This window comes from Pezoporus occidentalis, unplaced genomic scaffold, assembly GCF_034315485.1.
Source record: "Pezoporus occidentalis ecotype Australia unplaced genomic scaffold, CSIRO_AGI_Poc_V1 ctg108, whole genome shotgun sequence".
NCBI lineage: Eukaryota > Metazoa > Chordata > Aves > Psittaciformes > Psittacidae > Pezoporus > Pezoporus occidentalis.
In genome coordinates, this window is record NW_026912865.1 from 1788270 (window position 1) to 1814690 (window position 26421).

The 26421-nt window shown below is 37.3% G+C and overlaps 1 protein-coding gene across 5 annotated transcripts in view; it reads right to left on the reverse strand.

Annotated features, from left to right (window-relative positions):
* Positions 1–26421, reverse strand: part of BAZ1A (bromodomain adjacent to zinc finger domain 1A) — a 61144-nt gene that overhangs the window by 13107 nt on the left and 21616 nt on the right. For 2 of the 5 annotated variants that reach the window (XM_062623243.1, XM_062623214.1), the window contains 16 exons: positions 20591–20692; positions 19245–19332; positions 18504–18638; positions 17773–17875; positions 15529–15695; positions 14715–14810; positions 12814–12952; positions 12220–12366; positions 9770–9865; positions 9419–9643; positions 8616–8781; positions 8227–8340; positions 6934–7058; positions 5191–5799; positions 2658–2821; positions 2319–2473 (listed from right to left, as the gene is read on the reverse strand). In XM_062623243.1, the coding sequence (XP_062479227.1) occupies positions 2319–2473; positions 2658–2821; positions 5191–5799; positions 6934–7058; positions 8227–8340; positions 8616–8781; positions 9419–9643; positions 9770–9865; positions 12220–12366; positions 12814–12952; positions 14715–14810; positions 15529–15695; positions 17773–17875; positions 18504–18638; positions 19245–19332; positions 20591–20692 (2631 nt within the window). The remainder of the gene's footprint in view (positions 1–2318; positions 2474–2657; positions 2822–5190; positions 5800–6933; positions 7059–8226; positions 8341–8615; positions 8782–9418; positions 9644–9769; positions 9866–12219; positions 12367–12813; positions 12953–14714; positions 14811–15528; positions 15696–17772; positions 17876–18503; positions 18639–19244; positions 19333–20590; positions 20693–26421) is intronic. The other 3 variants (XM_062623251.1, XM_062623223.1, XM_062623234.1) reach the window with 2 other exon arrangements.

Here is a 26421-nt window from a genome sequence, read left to right on the forward strand (position 1 = left end):
TACTTGGTTTAAGTCTGTATCCACAGTAGATTTTTTTTTTTTGCTTACATGCATGGACTATAGACTTGAACAGATACTACACAGGTGTGATTAAGCTATCCCAGTTCTCAAGTTTGCTTAATTAGTTAATCTAGATAAATCATCTTTAGGGAACAAAGTTAATAATTGTATTGAAATATAGAGATTTCCAGAAGACTGGATGCAACATCCATTGGCTAGCTCATGAGAGATTTTGTGAAGACTATAGTCTCGATAATTCTTCAGTGAAAACACTTCCAGTGGCGAGGTGTAGCCTTTTACAATACTTCCATCTGCAGAAGTTCAGCTATATGTATCCCCACAAGTAATAAGATTATTTTAGAAATAGAATCTTATTTAGAAAAGAAACTAAGTAAAACCAAGAAGCAATTTTAGAATGTTAAATCAAGAACTGTTAACTTATACATCCTCATCCTTGGAGGATTCTTCTAAATTAACACTTTAAGTGAGGAGGAGGATGGGGGGGTAAAGTTAGGTTTCCAATAAAACAGCCTTTTTTTGACCAAAGACTAAGTAATCATTTTAAAGTGTAATTTTCCTGAACCACAAATATTAAGTATGGTGTAGGAGAGCAACTCACACGAATGAAAATAAAATTCAATTTCTACTGGGGGTTTATTAAAAAAAAAAAAAAAAAAGGCAGCTCATCAGACTGTCTGGATTCTGCTTTATTCTGGTGAATGAGCAATGCTTTTGGTTGTCCCTGTTCTTTTTTTCCCCACTTAAAAGCTGTTCATTGTATTTTGCAGTCACACACATTTTGAGAGCCTGAAAGCAAACAGGAAAAAAAGCTGCACTGTTATTTACATTTCACTAGTCAGACTCCAAGGTCTTAATGAGATGCCACTAGCTCTGAGGTGGATAAAAAGCCCAGCATCAAAAGCAATCTGTCACATGATTTCAGAATACCATAGTCTTTCTTTTAATATGCAAGACATTATTAGAGTAGACTTTATTCAGAAATTTTGACAGAGTCAGTATCAAATGGAAAAAAAATGAAGCAACAAGCTTCTGCAGCTGCATCAGGTTGGCAATGGAGCAAGTGCCCAACATAACTGAAGACAGATAAATTTTAGCTTCTTAATTAAAACAGTGGAATATTTCTATGTTGTGACTTTCATGAGGCAAACATCTGCAAATTGTGTCATTAATATAAAGCAGGTTGACCCTATCCTTTCTGCACGTAACTAGAGATCTCAGATCCAAAAGGCAGTGTTGTACGAAAATACTAATTCATCAAACTGAAATAAAAAGGGGAAAACCTTAAAGAAATTTCAATTCCTGTAATAAACAGAGCATTCAACAGCTCGTCCAAAAGTACAGCCTTCATAAAATAAAAGTCTAATTCCTGTCTCAAAGAAAAACTTCACAGAATACACAAGCAAGTAGTATGTTAGGACAATGACAGCCTTCAGTGAACCTTTTTCCTGCAATATTTCAACATTCACACCCTATCAAAGTATACAATTAAATGCATTAAGTAAATTAAGGTAGAACTTCTGAAAACTAGGTAACTTCTAAGAATTAAGTATTTTGAAATCTTCACAGTTTCTATAGTTTGACTTACAACACACACTGATACGGAGACTCGCACATCTGTCTCAAAGAAACACCAAAACAAAGCCAACAAAACACTTCTATTATAGCAACACTATATGATTTGAGGTTTCCTCTCTTTTACTATGTTGCAGCTCACTCTTCAGAAGGACAGTTATTCATGAAGTTGTAAGATATCTCTGTTTTGCTGCAGTGCTAAAAGTTAATGCAGACCATGGCCTGTTGTACTGATGGTTCTTACTGTGACACATGAAAAAGTGCACTGGACGGTTCAACCAATGATTTGTTACTATTCCCATTTTCCCTTTTAAGCACTCCCACTTCTTCCAAAAAGTGATTGTTACTTCCCCCCCAGTAAGCAAAACAGAATTTGCTACATTAAAATTTTCTTTGCATTTTAAACATTTTCATAATGAATTCATATATCTCGGCTGGCAATTAACATCCACTTTGAGCAGTGTAATATCTGAATAGAAGTAAAAATTGGTGCCTTAGTTTTACAGGGTAATAGAACAGTGTCATGTGAAAATATATGAAGTTATTTTCATATAAAAGTATAAATAATGTAATTTAAATATAAACTAATGCAAAAATCTCATGTTACAACTCAAATCTTAAAAAAATACCATTCCAAAGAATTTGAGGGTAAAAACAATTTGAAAGTTCAAAAAACAGAGCACTCCTACATAGGGAAGAGACATTATTTAAATCACAGCTCTTACCTGTCTTTCACAATAAATTTATCTTGATCATCAGTTTCCATTTCTTCAGATTCTTCATTCACAGTTTTAATTATACCATTTTCTTTGTTTTCATCATTCAGAAACTCATACCGCCCATGTTCTAAGGCTGCTCTCCAAGCCTGTCTGTCTGTAACCTGAAGCAAACATACAAATTTGAAGTTTCTGAAGAATCAAAGGGTACAAAACTTTTAGTGCCAATTACTGTCTACACAATTTAATTATGCTTTCAGTAAAACCTGTAATATGCAAGAGCTCTCATGTAAGTTACAGACTCACTGGCACCACTGTGCTTCTAGGTATTCTACAATTCACAAATACCTTAATAGCCCCCAGCGTTCCTTGGTAGATCCTGTCTTCAATGTCCAAAAGAAAGTCTCTAAGTCTCAGTTCAAGCTGCTTCTCTGCAGATACATGAGATCCATCATGGGCATACTGCATCCTTCCCCGTCCTGAAGGAGGTCTGACGTCACTTTGAGGTTTGTCTGTAAGAATACCAAGCAACTTCATGTTAGTGGACTTTGTTCCTTAAAGTAGCCACTGGTGAAGAGAACAATAGTAGTACAGGGCAGAACAAGCTAAACATACAGGTTAAAACCTCCCTTCTTATATGTAGTGACAGTTGCCAGCACCAACATCTCCACACCAACTAAGGATTCAGGTCCAAGCAAGCAGAGTACAATTTTAAGGGAAGACCTACAGATTAGCATCTACTCATCCCAATACACAAGATGAGAAATCTTTGTCAATTTAAAAGTCACTACTTTGTCTTAAAATACTTTCTAAACAAGTAGATAATCAACAATAACTCTGTTGTAAGTGAAAGGAATAAAGTCCATTTCACTTGACAACTCTTACTTTAGAGGAGAGCTCCTCAGTTTTCTTTCCTGCACAAATCTTTATCATGGCAATATTTAAAACAAGCTTATGCAACTGACAGCTACAAAAACTAACAGAACAATATGTAATCCCTTTTAAAAACCTAACTTTAAAACAAAACAGAAAGGAAACATGACACAGGCACAGACTAGACTGACTGTCCCCTCTAATTAAAGGTTTTGGGATAAAAAAGGAAGAAGACAGCAAGATAATTTATTAAAAAGAGCTGATGATGGGCTATCAAGCAAAAACCCCTTTATAAAATAACCCAAAATTAATGCAAAACCTCAAAAGCCAAAAAGAGCTAAAAGGATGCCCAGATACTAAATTAGTAGTTGCAAATCTGCATAGGTGGCAAACATTCCTGTTCACAGGACCTACCTTAAATCCTAGGAATGCAGTAATGAGGAGGTATGTGCAAGAACTTGGAGGTATTTAATAAAAAGTTACCATAACACTGTTGTTAAAGAAGTACAGGATAAATTTCTAAGATGCTCTCAATTGCAGAAACAATTCCCTGTAAGTGAAAGTAACTATGCAAACATTCTCAAAATGCATACTAGCATATTCTGATGTCTGGACGTGGGAAATATCCTTTCTGGATTAAAAATCTTGTTTTTTCTTGAGCAGAACTGAAACAGCAGCAATAAGCTATCAAATGACAGCAACTTTATTTCCATTCTCTCCTGAATGAGAACTTAAAAAGGGAGAAGGGCAGCCTACAGCCTAAGAGCGATTCTCACTTGTCCTGCAAGTTATTTGAGTGAACAGGGTATCAGTTGGAGTCCACAGCAGTAAAGCTCCCTCCAAAGTACAGTTAACACACTGCCACTTATCACTGCTTGTCACACAGAGGAAGCGACGCTGGTATTGAACCACTGAATTTTTTTTTTGTTTCTGTTTAAGTTGAAAGCTACTTAAAAAAAAAATTAAAAAAAAAAAAAAAAATCAGTGTTATTCTACAATTAGCAACAGATGAAACATCTATGGCTGTGAAAATCAAGTTGCTTCAGGGCAGGAGGCAACATGAAATGGAACACACAAAATACAGATAAAGGTGCAGCAACTAGGAACAGAAGGAACCACACACATACATAAATTTACGAGAAAATTACAAAGATTTTCTCACCAAACCCCACAAACACAGCCATAAATCTCCAAATAAAGCTTAATTACTATGCAGAAACTCTGTCCCATACTAGTTTCCACTGAGAGAAATGGTAGATCAGGTATGAATTTACATACATGATGTGTTCATGGCATGCCCTGGCATATACATACTCCAGTAAAACAGAACTCAGTTCTGATACAAGTAATACTCCCTTGCCCCAATACAGCTAACATGAAGTCTTCACTGTAATTTTGCATAATTCAAAACAAAATGCGATTTCTTAAACATTCCTCCCAAAGGAATTAGTATGACCCTGCAGTATGCATTCCCTTGTTCACAATAGGCCAATAAAGGCTTTAGAAAGATTTTCATGCATTATGATGTTATGAAAGAGCATGTCCTACTCAGAAATCAAGATAATAGTAATTGCCTCCCTTTGCCGTGTTTCTGTCTCCAGTGTCGTATTTTGTGTCTGCTTTCAGACTGGAAATGAGGACATCAGATGATCAATACTATGATTTACCTTTAGCAGATAGTAATCTTTATTCCCCAGTTAATCTTTTCCCAAAGCTCAAATTACTTCTAGAGATGTTTGTTTAAAAGCCAATCCCATTTTACTAAGCAGTGGGATAAATGAAAAAATACTGCTTTTTTTTAGCATAAGCCACCAGAAAAATACCAAAGATCCATCAGAGAAAAACCAACAAAACCCCAAAATAAACCCAAATCCATTTTTCAGAGTGAAATAATTCTTAATTCTTATATCTTAGCAATTGCAAGTAAATGAGAATTAGGGGTTTCTAAAAATATTATATAGAAGTTAGAGCTGCATAAGCAAGACCAAGAATTTTTCATTTCATTTACCTGGAATATGGAATTTTTCCACAGGAAAACTGCCTAGTTGTTCATATATTCTACTTTTCTCTTGTAAAAGAGTTTCTTTTAAGGCACTCTCCCTATGTCCTCGGGAATTGAGAGCCTCTAGGAGTTGGTCCAGTTGCTCCCGAGAATTGTAAAAGCACCAACGGTTTGGTTTATATACTGGCCTTGGCACCTCTACGACAACACTGGTGGGTGAATCTTGGTCAATATTGGAGGTAGATTCAGAAGATTTCAAAGACTCTCCAGTTTTACTGAATACCTGAGGTTCATTTGTGCAAGACTGTACACTATTCTGAAAGGAAGAGGTTCGAGGCAACAACATGTCTTCTGTCAGACCAGAATAGTCCTCTTCTATAAACAATCCAGGAACAGAGGGGAAAATCCAGTAGCGTCGGTACAGACGATCACGACCCAATGGGGTGATATTTGTGCAGGCAGTTGCATTCTGAATCTTTTCTAACAGTTCCTTCTCTTTCTTTTGTTGCTCCTGCTTTAAAACTTCTTCATCTTCAGCAGTAAGAGGTTCACTCTTTTCACAAGCAGTCTCTTCTTGTCTTGTAAATTCTTTATATCCATTTTGCCCCCTCCTCCCTAAAAGTTAAGGGAAGAAGTATGACAGCAATGCACTTATAAATACTTTCCTTAACCAAAAACTCAAGGAAAGGGTGGGGTTTTGAGCTGTCCCTTTGTGATTATCAAAACTCACAGTCTAAGACCACCAGATTAGTCAAGAAGCAATACTAGTTTTGTTTAAGAAAAATTCAAGTGATTATTCCCCTTCCCTTGATAAAGGGGTAGCCATCTTTAGCATACTTTCAATTTGCAGAACCTAGGCCAAGTCTCGTTTACTGACACTGTCATTTTTAGCACTATAAAAAAAGCCTAGAATTTTAAGAAAAGTATGTTATAGAAGTACTCTATTATGATAAAGTAAAATTCTAGCAATTTAATTTTTGAGTGCAAACTGGTCTGGATTTAATTTATCATACTCAAAATTACAAACTTAAGCCTCACAAAGGCCTCAAGCAATATTAGAATCCCTAGATAAGAAGTTTTATCACGAACTCAGTTACATTACCGCTTTTTTTTCTCCAATATATATATACTACTATTATGTCCCCTAAACTGACACCAGCTGAATATACTCCAGTTTACATTTTAGTTTACCAAAGAATAAGGTCCTGACAGTCATCTAGAAAAGTACATCTTATAACTGACACATGCAACAGTGAGCAATGCTGTTGGTGCTCCATTTGTACCAATTTCCAGTGTGACCTTCAGCTTCCCCAACTGCAGGAATGAAACAACAGTTATCTGCCATCCCATCACAATGCCTCAAACATGGGCATTCAAGAATCTTGAAATTCTATTTAAGATGAGAGCACTACTCATAACTTTGTCAGGCAACAGCCTGGGTTTTAGACAATGAGGAGTCCAGAGATCAAGTAACGGAAGAAATTGGAGCATGAAAGGACATACAACCCAATGCTGTAACAACATCAGGACAGCTCGATGCACTTAAGAGCCCATTATGATCTTGTTTGGGTGGGATTTTTTTGGTTTTGCTTGTGGGTTTGAGGTTTTTTTCTCCTCTTTTTCTTTAAAAAGTTTACAAGAAAGATTGATACTTTATAAAAATTTACTATAAACCCCAAGAACTTCCCAGGTGCATGCATGTGTGTGTGCATACATGTACACAAATGAACAAATCCATTATAGTATTACCCCTTCTTCGTTTTTTGTTTGGTCCCAACTCTTCTTCATCCTCTGTCACTGTGTCCGCATCTTGCTCTTTACGTTCAACTTCTTTGCTCTCTGTACTAGTATCAAGGTCTTCCCGTTCCTCCTCTCTGACACATAAAAAAATAACCAAAAGATGACTAAGTGACCAGCCATTAAAAGCTGAATAGAATGAAAAGAAAAAAAATACACAATATGGCACTTTCAACACAAACTGCATTTTCCTCTCAGAAGTACTTAAGCTAGTAGAACACCTATAATGCTTTAAAAAAAAATATTTTAAGTCATATTATATTAAAACCCAAAAGAAACCCACTGAACTGTAAATGGAAAGTTCCATATTAAAGACAAGAACCTGCCCTTTGGTATTCACTCTTTCATTTGAAGAGCATTATTAAAATCAGACCCTTTGTCAAGATATTTTACAGTATAGTTCTACTGAGCTCAATTTTTTTCATGACTAAAAAAATGCTTCCTCAGTAAAATGTACACTGTTCTATAAAATGCTTATTACATATTTTTCCCCTCATGTAGCAAATATAATGAAAAACCTAAAGAACTACATGAAATCATTACAGGATAATATTCCTCCCCCTCCCCCAAGTGGAGCTGCAAAAACATAGCAAAAATCTGCCTTTGGCCCATAAGTATATTTGCTTGCAAAAAGTAAGCCACTAACACCCTTCCTCAAACAGGTAAAGATACGCTGTTGTATTTACACTTTGCTTTTTTTTTCTGTAATCAGATACAGCTGCACCTGCACAAATGTTACCACCTGAAGCCATATAGCTTTACTAACAGAATGAAAAAATCTTAGTTTTATGGAAATCACCTGGGATAGCATGGCATTTTTTTAAAAAACAAACAAAAACCACTATTTAATTTGATTTATAAATTGTCACGTGAGATCAGTATTATGTAGCTCAGATCAGACCAGTTCCACATACTAGAATGGTCTATTGTAATGATATTCATAAGTCTGAAATCAATGCAAGACAAAGTAATACAAAAAACCACCCCAACATTTTGTATGTTTCTCATGTCAGTAGCTTTTTATAGACTTATGAGTATAATAATAATGAGTTGATTTTAAAAATAAAAGTCTCTTTCACAAAGCAATTCTAGAACACTAGGAAGAAAAATGAAATCAACATTGATGACTACAGACTTAAAATATACCTTTGTATATGACTGAGAAAATTAAAACTAAGTAAGGAAGGTCTGGCCACATCACTAAGTGCTCTATCATATGTATCGCAGTAATAGCATGTATCATACCCAACAGATACTTCTACCACAGCATTTCTTTGCTCCTCTTCCTTCAGCTTTTCTTGTTTCTCTTTCATTTTTAACTCTTGTTCTTTTAACCTTTCTTCTTTCCTCTTACGTATCCTAATAGTAAGAAGGATATAGAAAACCAATTACAATTAATCTAGTCCCTGATCTGTCTGCATCTATTTTCTTTTATACTACAGCATCATCTGAAAAAACAACAGTAATGTGGGACAGCACAATGCAAGGTTTCACTCCTCATTGTGAAAATCTAGGGGTCTCAGGAAATCACCACAGAACACAAACACTACTACTGGCTGTCACATGCCTTTTGTAGCTGAGGAATTAATCTAATTTGTTGCAATAAAATTTAGCTTTCCATATCCTAGTTTTACCTTGCTGCTGCTGCCTCGCGCTCTTTGCGATGCTGTTCTGCTTTTAATTCTCTGAACTCTTGTTTTGCCTGTCGTAACACATCAACAGAGTCCTCAATGAAATCTCGAGTGGAGACAAGAGTCAGAAGTTTCCCACAGAGGGCATGAAGGATCTTCATCTTCTCTCCTAATAAAATTTAGACCACTTCATTATAAAACTGATAACTAAGCCTTACGCTTACACACTCTAGACTGGTGATTGGCTCTCAGTTGAGAAAAAATGAACAGTCAAACATTTGTACTATAAGTGTACCAGATGAACTTGCTAAGCAGCATTTCCTGAAAAAGATGTGCTTTGCTCAGAGATGTAAGCCTTTATTTTTAATTTATTAACTTTAGGCACTGTAAGAACCAAAATGCAATATTATCTTCAAAATGGAGATAAGTAACAGTAGGTAGTATTTCTTTTCTCCATTTCCAAATAACAAAACAGACCTAAACCAGAACAGCAATAAAAAGCAGGGGTGGAATGAAACACTCAGATGCTTCTCCCAGAGAGATCCCCTTCTGCAAGTAAAACTAACATTTTTCCAAGTGGGATTTTAAAAAGCTACTCAGAAGTAATGAGACTGCCTAGCTCTGCAATCTCTGATCTGCTTGTAGGGGCCAGAGCATAGGGGGGTGGCTGTTGGTCTAGGTGACCTCCAGAGGTCCTTTCCAATCTGGATTATTCTACGATACAGTAAATTTCAACCATTATTGATCTGAAGCAGTTACAAAACCAATCACCCTAATAATCTCTAACATTTATTGTCTTGTATTACCTGGCAACAAATCATACACTGAGGTACTTGAAAGTTTCTTCAAGAGACCAGGATTACTTAGTCTCAGCTCCATGCAAGCATCATCAGTAGCATCAAACCCTCCTCGTTTCTGGTAACGGTATTTTGCATTGGCTGATGTTACATCAGCGCCTGACGCTAGAATGTGAAGTCTGAGAATCTCAGAAAGAGTGCAGCTATCAAGATCCAAGTTTTTCAGATTGCAGCCTACAGTTGAGAAGAATGAACAGTTATTTTATATAGGCATTTAAATGTACATGTGTATTTAAAAATGTGCTTTAAACAGAGCAAATTAATAACAGCAACAAAATAAGAAGTGAAACCCACACATACCCTGATGTAACTGGGGCCATGCAGCTGCCAAAGTTGCAACTGCAGACAGTGCAGATTTTGTGGGGTCTGTATCTTCATCCAAAGCCTCTGTTAAATCTTTAAGGAAATAAACACTTTATTCTAGTGCAAATTAAGACTTGTACTGTGGAGGGGAGGAAAGCAAGCTTGTTTTTTGTAAATTGCAGACAAAGCAGGAAGAGGGCCAAATATTTACAAAAGCATCAATCTATTCAAAACTCAATTCAACATCCAAATTAAGACTTACACGTCTTTAAACGCAACTAAAAATCCAACTACAAGCTAAGGACATGCACCACATGCTATACACTGTTTTTGCTATGAGCTGTTAAAGCAACCACAATGCACAAAACATGCAAAATGGCAACATAAAAGGCAGCAAAAACAAATCCGTAAACACGCTTGAAAGCAAAACCAATCAACAATGCAAGAAAACCTGTATTTCATTTTCTCAAATTAACTGTTATTTCCTATCATCATTCTGCTTTTTTGGGAAAGGCCATCCAAACCAATCACACATTTTGATACTGGTTATCACTATTCACTGTATACTTTTAATCTATAACTCAGACATAGCCTTACTGTCTTGCACAAATACAATTAATAAGGCATAACAAAGAAACCATATTTCACCAAAACAAGCATCTGCACTTCATAAGGAGCATCACACATTAGCAAACTGACCAGGAAAGCAGGGCAGTGAAAGGGAGAAACAGCAAAATTCCTGTTTCTTAGACAAAAGTTTCCTTAGCACTTACAGGTATTTCTCCAGAGGGCTGGCAGATTTTTTTACAGTGTTGTATGCGGTTTCATCAATTTCACTTTATTCAAATCCAAATCATTAAGCAGTTACATAGCCACCAAGTCAGTAAAGAGCCACAAAACCAGACTTACATAAAAAGCAAATCCACAAGTCTCATATGATGATTGATGTTTGACAACTGTCACCCAGACACTGCAAAAGTAACCTGTGCACCTCGCCTCCCACTGTATCTGTATAACACAGTTCGAGACAGTACTGCACACACCAAAACCTGAACACCCATGGTGTTTGCTGTTGCAGACTACTACTAGTTTGGTTATCCAGAATTATAAAGCCAAGAACATGTAATTCTTTTACAGGAAAGAAGATGTCTAAAGGTGACGAGACATGAAAGTTCCAAGGCAAGTCCCAGATAAAGTGCCCTTCCCACAGCTCAGCTAAATTAGAACTGGCAGATTTTTTGCAATTGCCTACCCCGTATCATCAAATTAAAACATGAAAGTTACAATTTTTCTGATCAGTCCTATGAGTAGTAAAGAATCTAATCAACTATTCTATGATTACCTGATAATGGGATCCTTGCTTATATTGCCCAAGCAATACTCTGAGTAGTTAAAAGATACCATTTAATTGCTAAATGCAACAATAATTAACATTCAGTTTAAATTTCTTAACACCATATCAAATCTGTAACTTTATTCAGTTAAAAAGAGCCGACTCCACTGCTGAAGATACTGCCCATATTTTATACAAAGGCATTTTATAGACAAGACATAAAACTTAAGAATGAGAATATTCCTAGTTTTCAAGGAAGGAATTAAAAGAACTCCCTGTACCTCACGTATCTGTCTTACGGGGGCACCACAGGATTCAACTGACCTCAAATGGGGAGTACTCTGACGTTCCTATCTACTGCTAATGAGATACAGATTAGCAAAAGGGTCAAAACTTCTCCTTTAATTAGTCAGCAAATCTGGCAGTGCATAAACACAGGACCACATAAATTTGGAACAAAGCCTATACTTTCTTCTCATCAGTGGTTAGCATACAGTAGAAACCTCTGAAAAAGTGGGCAACTTCAGCCTTAGAGTCCAAAGGCAGAGGGACTTCAAGATCCTTTACTGGAAAAACACAGAGACAAGGTAGCATCTGGGAGTTACGGATGCATACTTTGAGTCTTGAAGGGCAATGAATATTGAATTCTTGATTACAGTCATGCTGGGGGGTTTTAAGTTTTAATCCAGCTAGGTCCAGAATAATTTATTTTTTTTTTTTTTTTAGCTAGGGACCTTTGAGAAGATTTAGGGAAATGCCTTGGTTTCCTAACCCTCAGGAGAAACATCTCACAGTGCTGAAGGAAGAGCAGGAAGGTGAAGACAAGTTTTCCTCACCTCCAAAACATAAGCAGTGCTGTTAAAAGCTTATTATGCTTTGCTGGATATAATCGTAGCAACAATAAGCTTGTTTTTTCTCTATTCCCCCAAGAACCCACCCTCCATGCCCAGTTTAAAGCTTTAATTTCAGACAACAGAGAAAAAACAAGTCCATTTACATAGAATAACCATGCATAGTAAGACAAGGTTAAACAAAGGAATGCCAAAAATCATGCAGTTTAAAAGTTAATTCCAGTGGAATTTCAGTTTTTCAACAGTAAAATTAAGGATCTGACCTTTGGTCTCAGCATCAGCTATTTGATCTTTGGCCACTTCCTCTTCCTCTTCGGCCATTGCCTGAAAGATGGCAGTCAGGAAGAAAAACAGCAATTCACATAGTGGGCCTTCAGTGTCATTTCCTACAAGAGCTTCCTCTAAAACTTCTGTGAATAAAGTTTAAGAAGCGTCACTTTTGCCGCAAAGTTGGAAAACGATTATGTACTGAAGAACGAAAACATTTTTTTTCCTTCAGGTATAAGTTACTTTTCCATCATTTACTGCAAATATTCCTAAGGTGATGGGTGTCAGAAACACGGTGTCCCACAAAACATTATTTTCTTAATATATAACTGCAAGGGTAAAGTACAAGTAGCCATTTTAATAAGTAGATTAACAACTTCTATATTGAAATTTTGATTTTTATAAACATCGCAGAAGTTGACCATGAAGAGCAAACTACATTGATATGCACATGAAAGCACTGACATATTAAAGCTGCAGAGAAGATTTTGTAGCACAGGTACTTTGGTGCACCTAAGATGTTTGGCTGTTTGGTAGGAGAAGCAACACCAAAAAAATCAGGGCACCTTTCCACATAAATGACAACTTGCCTAAAGTCACTCCTTCAGGAAATTCATCTTGAAGATCAAAAAGTTCCCCAAAAGCGTACAGAAACTCCAAAACCATCAGAGCATCACCAAAGATCTCAGGAGGAAGCCTTGTCTTCACTGGCACTGGAACAGGAAGTTCCTGCAATCCAAATGGGACAACTTAATATTGTCTTTGGTTTCTGCAGAGTACACAACTGATTAAAACGACAATCTACGATTCTGTCAGGTTTCTTTACATTTTACTGAAAGTAGTTCTGCAAGACATAAACAGTTATTACAGTAACATCTGTGGCAGTACTAACTTTAAAAACTGGCATGCATGCAACCTGGATAATATCTCAACCTTTTGGGATAAAAATTTATTCATGTTCATGCAGATGAATGATTTTGTATATTTGTTTAAAGGAGCTCAAACCCACTACAAGTTGTTGAGCACCAGCTGCCAACATTTTTCCTTTAAACCTGTATTATTTCACAAGAGCTTTGTATTTAAGTTTGCTGGAACTGCACAGACAAGCAAAAATAAACATATTCTTAAAAAGTTGCTCACTACTGCTTGCGAAGACAAGCCAACAAAACCCCAACGTGTTCACATAAAACCACACCCATCTAGTAGTAGGATATGCAAGATCACGTCTAATGATTGTTTTGGTATTTGTTTTTTTGCATTGGTAAGGCAGTTATGATAGCTACAGACACTTTAAAGGGAGCTGATGTAACCACATATCAAGACCACTTAACAGAGACACCACTTCCAAATCGGAGACAGGAGTTCACAATACCAATTCTAATTTTTCAATTTAACATCCTGATGTAAGTCTAGGGGACAGAGTCAAAAAATTTCAATGAAGATGGCTCCTTGCCACAAAAGTGGTAGTTCACAAACATCAATGAGAAGAATGCCACAAACTCTGTGCTTTCAGAAGAACACAGTAAGGCATTTCACATATTTCTGAAGAAGGGAATTTTTTGAAAAGCAGTTCTTACCTAAACTCATCTTTATTTATAGTCTTGCCAATTTTCACTACAGTGGTATTACTTTCCCACCCCTCCCTTTTTCTTATCCAACTGAAACATAGCAGCACTGTTTTACTCAGCTTTGTCTTGTTTTGGCAATGCTCTTCCCTTTCTTGTTTCTTCTCCCATTCTAAACACAGCCAAGAGTCTCATCTTCAAGGGACTACACAGCTCTCCTTGAAAACACATTCAATTCTCATACTGCTCTCAACCAGTGCTACCCCTTCAATTCATTTAACACTCGTCCCACTTGTCCTCCTTGTACTTATGTTTCCATGTGTATTCCAAATAAACCCCATCCTTGTGTTTCTGACAATTTTTCCTACCTTTTCTATCCCCTGCCAAAATTAATCATAATAAAGTGTAAATAAATACATATCACTACACAATCTTCTATTATGTACAACCGCACAAGAATATTCTTGTTTAAAACATTATGCTCTTTGGGAAGTAAATTCTTGTTACTTTCTACATGTTTCCAGGATCATCCAGAAAGATGCTCATTAAGCAAGGATACTGCTAGAGTATAAATCACAAGAATGCCACAGTCTACCTTTTGCAGCCAAAAAACTTCATTTCACTACTCCAGTCTTTTAAGTAACACAGGTCTATTTGAGGTGACCACATCGTGTATATTTAACAGAAAAGTCAGGCATGCTCAAAACCCTCCACGCTAAGGTCAGCGCTTTAAGAATGCATCTGTTCCACGTTAAGAATGGGAACAGCCTGTCAAGTTTTTCTGGAGGGTGAAAACGCTGATGATTCTATTAGCATCACCACTGGGAAATACTATATGACTGCAGCTGATGCACAACCTCCTGCATTTGGATCAGATCTAGATCCACCTCTGCATTTGGGAATCTACCTTGGGACTTCAGTCATACCTTAAGATCATCACACTCCATATCCTCCCGGGGCTTACTCCATTGTTTCAGATATTCCACATATTTTCTTTTTTCTTCACGCAGCTTCTCTCTTTCCTGAAATGGTGTCACAATTGTATATAAAATATGGTCAGAATGCCCTATTACAGTTTCTAGAATTGCATCACTTACTATCTCAATCAAAAAATAGTATCAAATTTAAATTAAATTAATGTTGGCGGGTTTTTGTTGTTTGTTTAGTTTTGGGGTTTGTTGGTGGGGTTTTCTTTTTTGTTTTGATTTTTATTAATGGAAGCAGATGAGGGAAAAAAAAAAAATCTAATAAAAGTATTTATGCAAGCTGCCACAAAAAAGATCACCAAAATAGGTAGTGGATGTGGCAAAGTACAGTGGAATAAATAATTTCTTTGTATTCAAGGAGACAAAAAGTTATTTAGCAGTTTCCATCCAAAGAGAAAACACAACGAAACCCACAACTTTTTAACATACTGTGAATCTGATCCAGTACAGTCTTTAACATTTAAATAGAAGACAACCATCAAACCAAATACTATCATGCATTACTGACAAAAAAACCCCACCACATTACTTCAGAAGTTCAAAGAGAACTTTTTGCGAACTAAAAGTTTAAAATAGAGAATTTTATCCACATAAATCCATGTGATCTTATAACTGCCTATTCCTCTAAAGTGCATTTCTCTGACTGAAAACAGTTAAAGGAAAATAACTTGAAGCAGATAGCGCCTAAGAAACAAGTAAACTAAAAAACCATTGTACTGTTTCTTATGAAATATATAGACTGCAAATGCATTACTTTTTCCTTTTCTATTTTGAGTCTCTCTTTTTCTTCTTTCTTCTTCATCCTTTCTTCTTCCACAATCTTCTTTAATTCTTCTCTCTTTTTTTCCTTATCTTCTTTCTCCTTTTTCTTGGCTTCTATAGCACTTGCCTTCTCTTGTTTTAATTTAGCTTTTTCAAAAGCTATAAAAGAGAGAAAAAAAAAAAACAGAATAAACCACAGTTATTTTTTCTTCTACAAAATGTTAATTTTATTTATGTGTGCTAAATAATCTGATGTTTTTATAATTACCGTATGAAGAAGATAGTTATGAAGACTGAATTGTTTCTATACCAACCAGAAATTCAATCACTTGAAAGTTCTTTACAGAATCAGAATTTTGAGCCTGTTACACGTTTTACAAGGTTGTCAACACTGTAACAAAGTCAAATTTCTGTTTTACGAGTATACAGAAGTTTACTACTTGTTTATCTACTACACTTGGTTTCTATCAAGTGACATATAAAGATAAGAACTGATTCCAACCACATATAATTACAGCAACATATTTCGTATTTAGTATGACTACTTAATAAAAGCATGTCAAAACTAGGTACCACATAAACCCATGAAATATCTGCGACAGTAAAAACCTTTAAATAAGTGATCTTTAGATATTTAATTATTGCTGAATTGCTGAAAAATCGGTATGTTTGAACCTACTTAGCATTACAGTGGGATTTGTGTAAGTTCCACTTTTTACAGTTTAACTGGAACTCTAATTGGTAATAAATGTTAGTGCCTGAGGAAACCCCGATTTCTTTGTAGATGTCTGCAGAAGAACAGCAGGATACAAATTTCCACTTTCTGTGGACAATATCAACCCACTGACAGGCTAACAAATAGAAGGGGATCAGGGAGCTTAACATTTTAAATGAATAAACAAGAAAGCTAGAATCAGAAGCAAAGAAAATTAAAAAAGAACCTTACTTCCTATTACCAAGTGGATAGCACTCTGAAAGGATTTTGATTACATTTTCCTGTAAAATTCTGAAAATGGGCTAGATTGATTTTACAGATAGCTACTATACACGCCAGCAATGTCTTTCGCTCAGCAAACTGGGTTTTCAGGTACAACAGGACAACACAAAGATAAAATTAAGCCAGAACATCTTAACCTGTTTTCTAGAAGCTGTAATTAACACCACACAAGAAAAGAAGCACCTCTGATGTTGATCAGCTATTACCTTGTTCTGTGTTCTTTCCAGCACATAAACAAATAGATGCTAGTTGTACAAAACAGTGGACACACAAGTTTAGCGGAGCCCGTTAAGCCTCGTGTCCCAGTCTCCGATGAGGAAAACAGCCCTGAGAAGCCCCAAACAACTTTGCATTTATTTAAGCAGAGCTGGACCAGATTATTTCCAGGTGTCCCTGCCATCCTAAAGCATTCTACGATAATGAAAATGAGAGTTAAAAACCAGAAGTTCACTGAAGTATTTCCACAGATGAAAGCCTTTCCTTAGGAAGGACATCAGTGCTTAAAATCCAGAAGAATATTTCCTTGTCTGAGCTTTATCTCCTCAAGATGCACCACTTTACCTACTTAAACCCATACAAAAGACATGTGGGTCACCTTCCTTCATCTGAAATCAAGTTTAAATAGATCTGAAACAGGTCAAAACCAGGCTAAAATAATTCAGTCCATCCAAAATAAGAGCATCTTAAGTGATCTGTGCTCTTTTAATTGGAAAAAAAAAAAGAAAACACATTCTAAGTAATTTTGGAGAACATTTAGACATACCTTAAATATCTATAACAGAGACATCTTCAGAAAGACTCAATGATTCCCTTAAGGATTATTACAGGTTTAGGAAGAACTGCAGGTTTTTTAAATTCTGAGGCAGCTTTTCCATGTACGTATTTTCCTCACACAACAGATTGTGTTAAATGTTCATGTTTTGATATAAATGATTTCACAATCCAAACTCATGCAAAAAATTTATTTTGCTCTTTATCTGAGACAGAAAGCAACACAGCTGCACCACAAGCTTCCTACATTTCGGCAGTTAAGTAAATACAACAACCAAACAACACACACTAATTCAGGAAATAACCATTCTAAACACCAAAAGGAGCACTTTGCAATAGTGCTGTGGCAGTGCACTCTTATTATATTTTCCCTTTGAAAAGTACAACCTCAAAAATATTCTAATTATGGCCTCCTTGCAGACCTGTAAAAACTGGTTCTCCTAGTCAGAAGACTAAACCTCAACTTACCCATGGCCTGCGTATCTTCTTTTTGCTTCTGGAACCTTGTCTTTTCCCTTGCTATTTTAGTTTTGCTTCCTTGGCGATTTCGTTTAGCCACAATCTTGTCCTCCTAACACAGAATTCAGAGGGGGAGTGGAAAAAAACAAAAAAGATCATAATATCTACAGTGAAAGGACCAACAACAGATATTCCAATTTTTTTCTAACAGTTCTCTAAAGAATAAAAGCAGGTTCTAAGAGTTTCCCACAAAGTCCTCAGAGATTTTGATTAATAGTTCAGGGGAGCAGTGACACACAACCTTATTCTTCCAGCTTTCTGTTCAAATAGCTTAGCGCACTAAGCTTTGCTGTGTTTAAAGACAGGCAAGTCACATAACTGCAGCTGAGGGCAAGTGACACAGCTGTATCTAAGAGTATAAATTAAAGGTTTTTAGCAAATTCCAGAAGGGACAAGTACTCTATACATCTTCACAACACACTGAAAAACTAGTTTCTTGGTGGGATCACAGAAATAAAATAGATAAAATTAAGAAGATAACATACCAATTATGGTCCCTTCTACCAGCTTAACTATAAAGCAATCTACTTTAATAGCAATTATGTAATATATCCCAATTCATCTTGAAAAAAAAAAAGCTTGACAACCTTATATTCTGTTATGAAAGTTCAGAAAAAGCAGAGGAACTTACAGACTATGCTGATATGTCTTCAAATAGAATTAAAAGTGTTATTACTTACAAGACTACTGGCTGCCCTCTTTGGAGGTCTCCCTCGCCGTTTGCTTGCAGGACTGAAGATAAATGTGGGTGGGTCATCAGGAAATAAGCAGGAGAAATTTTGTTCTGCTAGATTATATTTTGCAATTGATGTTGCCTTAATAAGAAAGATGAAAACAGATATTCATTGCAAAATTCTTACCTGTTCATAGACTTTAGCTAATTAATGATTCATTAATTTGCAAAAGATGACTGCAAAAGCCCATTCCAGCCACCAGAACTCTTCAGTACTTTTGTCTCACTGAAGAACTGGAGACTGAATTCTACCTACGGTAAAATACTTTCCAGCTAAAAGCATTACAACAGGATAGTATCAGCTTACTGTACCAAAACAGAAATAGTTAATTTTTATTTGAATTAGAAATACCAGCTGCATACCTTGAAGAATGAAAACAACTCATGTGCTAGACTAAGCAAAAATATATTATATTTTAATAAGCAACATTTTTCTAGATAAAAGCTTCCATTTTTATTTGGGGGACTTTTCTAAACTGGTAACTAAAGAATAAATTAGAGGATAGAGAACTCTGCTTCATGTACAGAAAAACTACCATCCTGTTTACAAGCAAAAGTTAACAAAACCCTGGTTTTACAGGTTTACAGAGTTCAGTATTCATCCTTTTATTCTGGAGAAGTAAAATATTAACTCATTATATTATACTTACAAAAAGCTCTATCCCACAAATTATTCCTTCTTACTTACCTTAGTTTTAATGACTCCATCATGTGGTTCACAGTGTTGTTTCAGAAAAAGTTTAAGTCTATCACGAGAAAAGAGATGTTTCCTCCGACTATATTAGGAAAGAAATGTAGCATTATCAACTACATCTTTAATTATTGTTTAAGTACAGCTGACAATATGTGCAAGACCACTTGTAACATCAGGATTGACCTTTTTTTTCTCATTTTCCTATTTATAAATTACACTCTTACCATTGTAACAAATAGCCATTCTTTGCAACCCCAATTCAATTAAAAACTTCCTTATGAATAAAACAAAACCCAAGTAATACTTAAACAATTGGCTTACGCATCTGTAATTTTTGGTTGGAAGATCTGGTATATCCTCTTTTATACAAAGATACAGACCAACTCCACAGTCCATTCATCTCTGCTAGATTTTCCAAACATTCTTTTGTATTGCAATAAGTTTTATTTAGAGATTTTAAAAGCTAAGTCCAACTGCTTCAGAAGACAAGGAAAGCAAACAAGCAAACAAGAACAGCAGGAAAGAAGCATTCACATCTCTCAAAGGGAGAAGTAAGGCATGGATATTTCAAGCCACCAAGTGAGAGGGGTGAATTCACACACTACTTTATCAGGCTGTGGCACTCCTCACTCCAGGACAGTATGTGCTCTAAATGCTTCCTGGCATCCCAGGGAACCTGCACTACTTCATGAGCAGGAGAAAATTAACTACACAGGAGTAGTTAATGAAAAAAATTAATCTCTATTCATGCTGGAACTAAAAGACATGAAATCACTTAAAGGGTTTGTTTTTTTTCAAAGTATCCTGTTTATAAAGTTTCGATACACAAGCTACTCTTAAAACAAAACCAGTTTTAACTAAGTTCAAGACACAACTGTTACTTAAGCAGCAAAACTTCTTTGCAGCTTCTACTTTAAAGCAGCAAAGCAGTCTGATTGTCAGTGTCTGCTTTAACATTTCTAAACCAGTAATGCTACCAGACAGAGCAAGCTCCCAATGCCATTAGTTCATCAATATTAGAGAAAAGGGTTCTCAAACTTTTTTCCATCTATTCCCATCAGACACAGCAGTAGGTACAGGTATCAGCAGCAACACCAGCTCTCTTCCATTTGCCAACAAAAGCAGAGAGTTGTGAAGAATGGGTATCTGTTAATACTAGTAAAGCTTAGAACCCTTGCTACAGAAAGCCTGTGAAACACAGTATTTTGTTGCAGTGCCTCTAATTAATAGTTCTAACATACTATTTTAAAATACCATTTCATATCAAAACCAACTTACAGTGACTTAAGCAACTCACAGTTATAAAGTACAGTTTTAACTTTCATATAGTAATTTTTTACCTTAGTTGAGATGCTTTAACGATAACAGTTTCGTATAAATCTTTTTTAATAGGCTGGACTTTGTATTTAAACAAAGAAGGATCAGTTATGGCTTTCTTCTCCCTAAATAAATAAATAAATAAATAAGTTAACTACATTGACAAAACACCAGTCTTACATTGTACACATTTAATATTTTTATTTGCAGACACAACGGAACTCTTCAAAATACCCAGCCATATTTAATACAGGCTTTAACTTCCATTGGTACCAAGGAAGACCTATTCACTTCTGCCAACTTTCCTGCCACTACATTTAGATCTGCAAAACCAGTTCCTGCAAGGAACAGCAAAAGGGATAGGGGATGTTGTTTTTCTTAGCTGGAAGATGGAGGATAAGAAGGGAGGGGAGAACAAAGAGAGAGATGAACAATGAATATGCCTCTATCTGTTAGAAAATAGTCTTCTTAATACTCTCAGTACTCATGATGGCAACAGAAAGGCAGGAAAGTGGAGAAAGAGATGAGAGACAGAGTTAAATACAGTGAGTAAGAATAGCAGCCACAGACCTACAGATCACATATCAAAATGAATGAAAACCAGACAGCACGTTTTTTCTGAAATACTGATTTAGGAAAGACACCCTCACCAGCAACATTCTGAAAATCACAGGAATCACAAAGCAATAAATCTATCCTTTAAAATAAATGCTTATCAAGTTAAATATTTTTTTCCCCAAAGCATACTTTCCTTTTACAGCTATCAGCCACAGAGAACTAGATTTTTTCTCCCCCATGGAAAATATTTCTTCACTTTTAACATAAAAGTAACCGTTTTGCTTTGCACAATGCTATCCAAGTTAAAGTCTCAGGCTGAGTCGCTCTGACCAACTCCAATTTAAGAAAAATAATAAAAAACCCCAAACCAGTTAGTCATATTAGCAAGAGAGATAAGCGGTATGAACAAAGTAAGTATAGCTATCAGTAAGGTTTTAACACCTCCGCCTATAATTTTACATTTGTCAAAAGAGGCTTCATATTTTGCTCATACTGTGACTTGGTCTTCCATGATCACCTTCACTTTCAAGACAGGAAAGCTAAGGTAACGAAGGTTGATTCTTCAGGAACTTGTGTATAGTATCAAATACTAACTTGTTCCCTCAGCATTCACACCTGCATCTCCAAGCCCTTTGGTCTAATAAGTTAAAGAAAGGCCTAAATAGATAATGTTCAGGTACAAAATAAAAAGCAATTATAGCAAATATATTATAGCAAATATAGCAATTATAGCACCAATGCTATATCAAAAGTGTATCAGTTGATGTATACATTTTTAATAGATTTTAAGCTCCAATACTCTTTGTAGTCAAAAGCAGGGCCCAAAGAATAATCAAATGGTTAACTCTTATATCATTAACCTTTATTTTCCAGTTTATCTTTCTCTCACCTTTAGTGGATCACATATAATAGCCCCAACCTAATTTCCAAACACACTTAGTTTTTTCTGCTTAGTTTCTGAGTTTCCAATGATTATCCTAAGAAATTAACATATTCCCAAATCCTTCTCTATAAATCCAAATTTAAAGTCAAAATTTTGCTTAGTGCAGAGAGAAAGAAAAAAGGTCATTCAGTACCTGTAGAAAGCTTTAAAAATTATATATCTAGTCACTTCAGCATATAAGTCATAACATTCTATTTTGCTATATTTTACTTTATAAAGCATTACATAAGCCATTTAAGATTGTTGTGGTTTAAGTCCAGCCGGTAACTCAGAACCACACAGCCGCTAGCTCACTCCTCCCCTTTCTCTCCCTCCCCCCCCCAGCTCCCAGCAGCACAGGGAGGAGGAACTGAAAGAATGTAAATCTCACAGGTTGAGATAAGAACAGTCCAGTAAGGTGCAATACAAAACTACTACTACCACCACTAATAATAATAACAATAAGGGAAATAATAACAGAAGAGAATATAAAACTAAAAAGAAAATAAAAACAATAAACACAAGTGATGCACAATTCAATTGCTCACCACCAAGCCTGACCCTGAACAGTGATCTGGGCCTTCCGGGTTAACTCCCCCCAGTTTATATACTGGGCATGAAGTGCTGTGGTATGGAATATCCCTTTGGTTAGTTTGGGTCAGGTGTCCTCTCTCTGCTCCCCCCTAGCTTCTTGTGCCCCTCATCACTGGTAGAGCACGAGACTGAAAAGTCCTTGATCAGGGTAAGCATTGCTTAGCAACAACTAAAAACAGTGTTATCAGTGTTGTTTTCAGACTAAAGTCGAAAACACAGCACTGCACTAAGAAGGAAAAAAAATGACTGTTACAGCTGAACCCAGGACAGTATCCACCCCTTATTTCATACCATTCACGTCATGCTCACATCCCACATATTTCAATATACCATCGCTTTTTGTCTCTTGATATATACATAGATACACACACACAAAGAGACAGATGCCATTCTATGATTCATTAGTCCGTGGACCATCCCTATAAAGCACACAGAGTTCATTCAGTTCATGTCAGGCTCCACGTGTTGTAACAGCCTTTCAGGGCAGGAGACATGGTGTGTAGTGTTAGACTGTTGCCTGCTGATGACACTGCTGAACTCGCCTGGTTTCAAAGTTTATTCTTTGTTGGGGTTATGATCGAAGGGAAGTCAGGGTCAGTCAGTGGTGACCTGAAGACAGTTCTGCTGCTGATGATGGCTTTTCCAATGATTTTATTCTCTGCTGATAATCATGACAGCACATATTTTCCTTTCAAAGCCCAGAGCAACAGAGATGGGCATCAAGTTGATGGGCTAAGTGTGTTACATAGCAGGCAACAGCATATAATTGAGTTCACTGGCTGTTTTCCCTCAAAATTAAATCCCCTTGAGGTACACATCAGACTTCCCCATCTTCCTGCATTACCCACCAAGTATATCTGGGTCCCTCAGCAAAGCAATCCCATGAGTGGGTTTGCCTTTACCTGAAGCAGGAATAACCCAGACTCTTTTCCCCAGCAAACTCTTCATGTGCACCACAGGAACTTTGTCCCCTTCTACAGCATGAAAAAGTTCTGACCAGGCTGGGCCAGCCCTGTTGGTGGATCCCCTCCTGTTGACCAACCAGGTGGCCTTTGGTAAGTGTGTATCCCAATGTTTGAAAGTTCCCCCACCCATTGCTCTCAGTGTAGTTTTTAACAGCCCATTGTACCATCCAATTTTCCCAGAGGCTGGTGCGTGGTGGGGGATGTGATATACCCACTCAATGCCATGCTCTTTGGCCCAAATATCTATAACGTTATTCCAGAAATGAGTCCCATTGTCTGACTCATTTCTCTCTGGGGTGCCGTGTCGCCACAAAATCTGTTTCTCAAGGCCCAGGATGGTGTTCCGGGCAGTGGCATGGGGCACAACGTATGTTTCCAGCCACCTGGTGGTTGCTTCCACCATGGTAAGCACATGGCGCTTGCCTCGGTGGGTTGGTGGGAGTGTGATATAGTCAATCTGCCAGGCCTCCCTATATTTATACTTCAACCATCGTCCTCCATACCAGAGAGTCTTTAACCATCTGGCTTACTTAACTGCAGCACCTTTCACACTCATGAATAACCTGGGCAATAGTGTCCATTGTTAAGTTCACCCCTAGATCACAAGCCCATCTATATGTTGCATCTCTGCCCTGATGGCCTGAAGTGTCATGGACCCACTGGGCCAAAAATAATACACCTTTATGTTGCCAATTGCTCCGCTTCCATTGCTGCAACCACCACTCCAGGGCATTTGCCACGATCCATGAGTCAGTATGAATTACTGGCCACTTTTCTCATTCAGCAGCGTCCAGGGCCAGCTGGATGGCTTTCACCTCAGCAAATCGACTCAATTCACCTTCTCCTTCAGCAGTTTCTGCAGCTTGTCACTGGGGACTCCATACAGCTGCCTTCCATATCTGATGCTTTCCCACGATACGCCAGTAGCCATCAGTAAACAAGGCATACTATTTTTCACTTTCTGACAGTCTATTATATGGTGGGGCCTCTTCAGCACGTATCACCTCCTCCTCTGGTAACGTTCCAAAATCTCTGCCTTCTGACCAGTCCATGATGACTTCCAGAATTCCTGGATGACTGGGATTTCCTATTCCAACTTGCTGTGTAATTAGTGCAGCCCACTTACTCCACGCAGCATTAGCTGCACGATGTGTAGAGGAGACCCTGCCTTTGAACATCCAGCCCAGCACAGACAACCGGGGTGCCAGGAGGAGCTGTGCTTCAGTGCCAATCACTTCCAAAGCAGCTCAAACCCCTTCATCGGCTGCCAGTATCTCTTTCTCAGTTGGGGTACAGCTGGCCTCGGATCCTCTGTATCTCCGACTCCAAAAGCCAAGGGATCAACCTCAAGTCTCCCCTGGAGCTTTCTTACAGAGGCTCCAGGTAGGACCATTCTCCCCAGCTGCGGCGTAGAGTACATTTTTCACATCTGGCCAGGTCTGGACTGGTCCAAGGGCTACTGCATGAACTCTCTCCCATTTAATTTGCTCAAAGGTTTGTTGCTCAGGGCCCCATCTGAAATCATTCCTCTTCTGGGTCATGTGATAGAGGGGTCTTACAATCAGATTGTAATTTGGGATGTGTTGGGACGTGGAATTCTCCAGAACTCCACAACACTTAAGAAACCTTGTGTTTATTATTAGTTGGTGGAGACACTGCTTTTATCTCAACCATTCATGCTTCACATTGGGTGCCACAAAGGACTGTTGTGGTTTAAGTCCAGCCGGTAACTCAGAACCACGCAGCCACTCGCTCGCTCCCTCCCTTCCTCCCTGAACCCAGGACAGTGTGGTCTTAAGATAGCTTTGCCAAGAAATATCTGAGTCCTTGTTCTTCTGAGTTACTCATGTCCAGGCCATGACTATCTGGCTTGAGTCCTGCTGGAACTATAATACGTACATATCTGAGTCCTGCTGGAATATAATACCTATATATCTTGCTTTTACTGCAGAACACAATAAAAACAGGTCAGCAGGAACACTAGTACTGAACACATGGCTATTTCTGCCCCACACAGACAGGAGTAGGGTCAGAGAAAGGTTGGGATCTCGAATAACATCTATTTTCGGTTAAGATTCTCAAGCTTTACAGACTCTTTAGGAAAAAATATTTGCAGATGGCCCATCAATCTGTGCAGTGCTCCCCTCCCCCCCTCTCACAAACACACTGAGAGCATCTGCTGTACCATTGTTTAACAGCACTGCAGCTTTGCACGAAGGCTGGGTCTCAAAACCTGGAGATCTGTGTGCAGATGGAGGCAAAACTGTGGTTCTGCACTTATCAACTTAATATTGGTCACAAGGCAAATAACATCCATACTCTCCACAGTTTCTCCATAAGCAGTAAAATACAGACCCTGAAGAATTAGGGCTGCAAAACCATGTAATTGAATTCAGTGGGATTTCTTATTGTTACAAATAAGTGTATAAAGAACCATAAATGCCAATATACAAAACCTGACAACAATGCTCTACCTTTAGATAGGTTTTACAGGTACAACGAACACTTCCAAAGTTTGCATATACCCAGAATATATCCAGAAACTAATTTAACTGTTATCACACTCTTGATTTGTTAAAGACTCACTTAAGCGAGAGGTTTGTAAGAGGACTGCAATTTAAGTTTGTAGCATAAATGTCAGTTATGTATGCCATAAAACACTGCTTCAGAATTTTGTCTATTCTCACCAGATTTCCCTAAGAAATGATCTTCCCTCCCATCTCTGCATTGTCAAAACAAGTAATCAGCTGGGGAGAACCACAGACAGAGTGCAAGACTCAGTCTTACTACCAGCTCTGTACGCATGGAACTAACA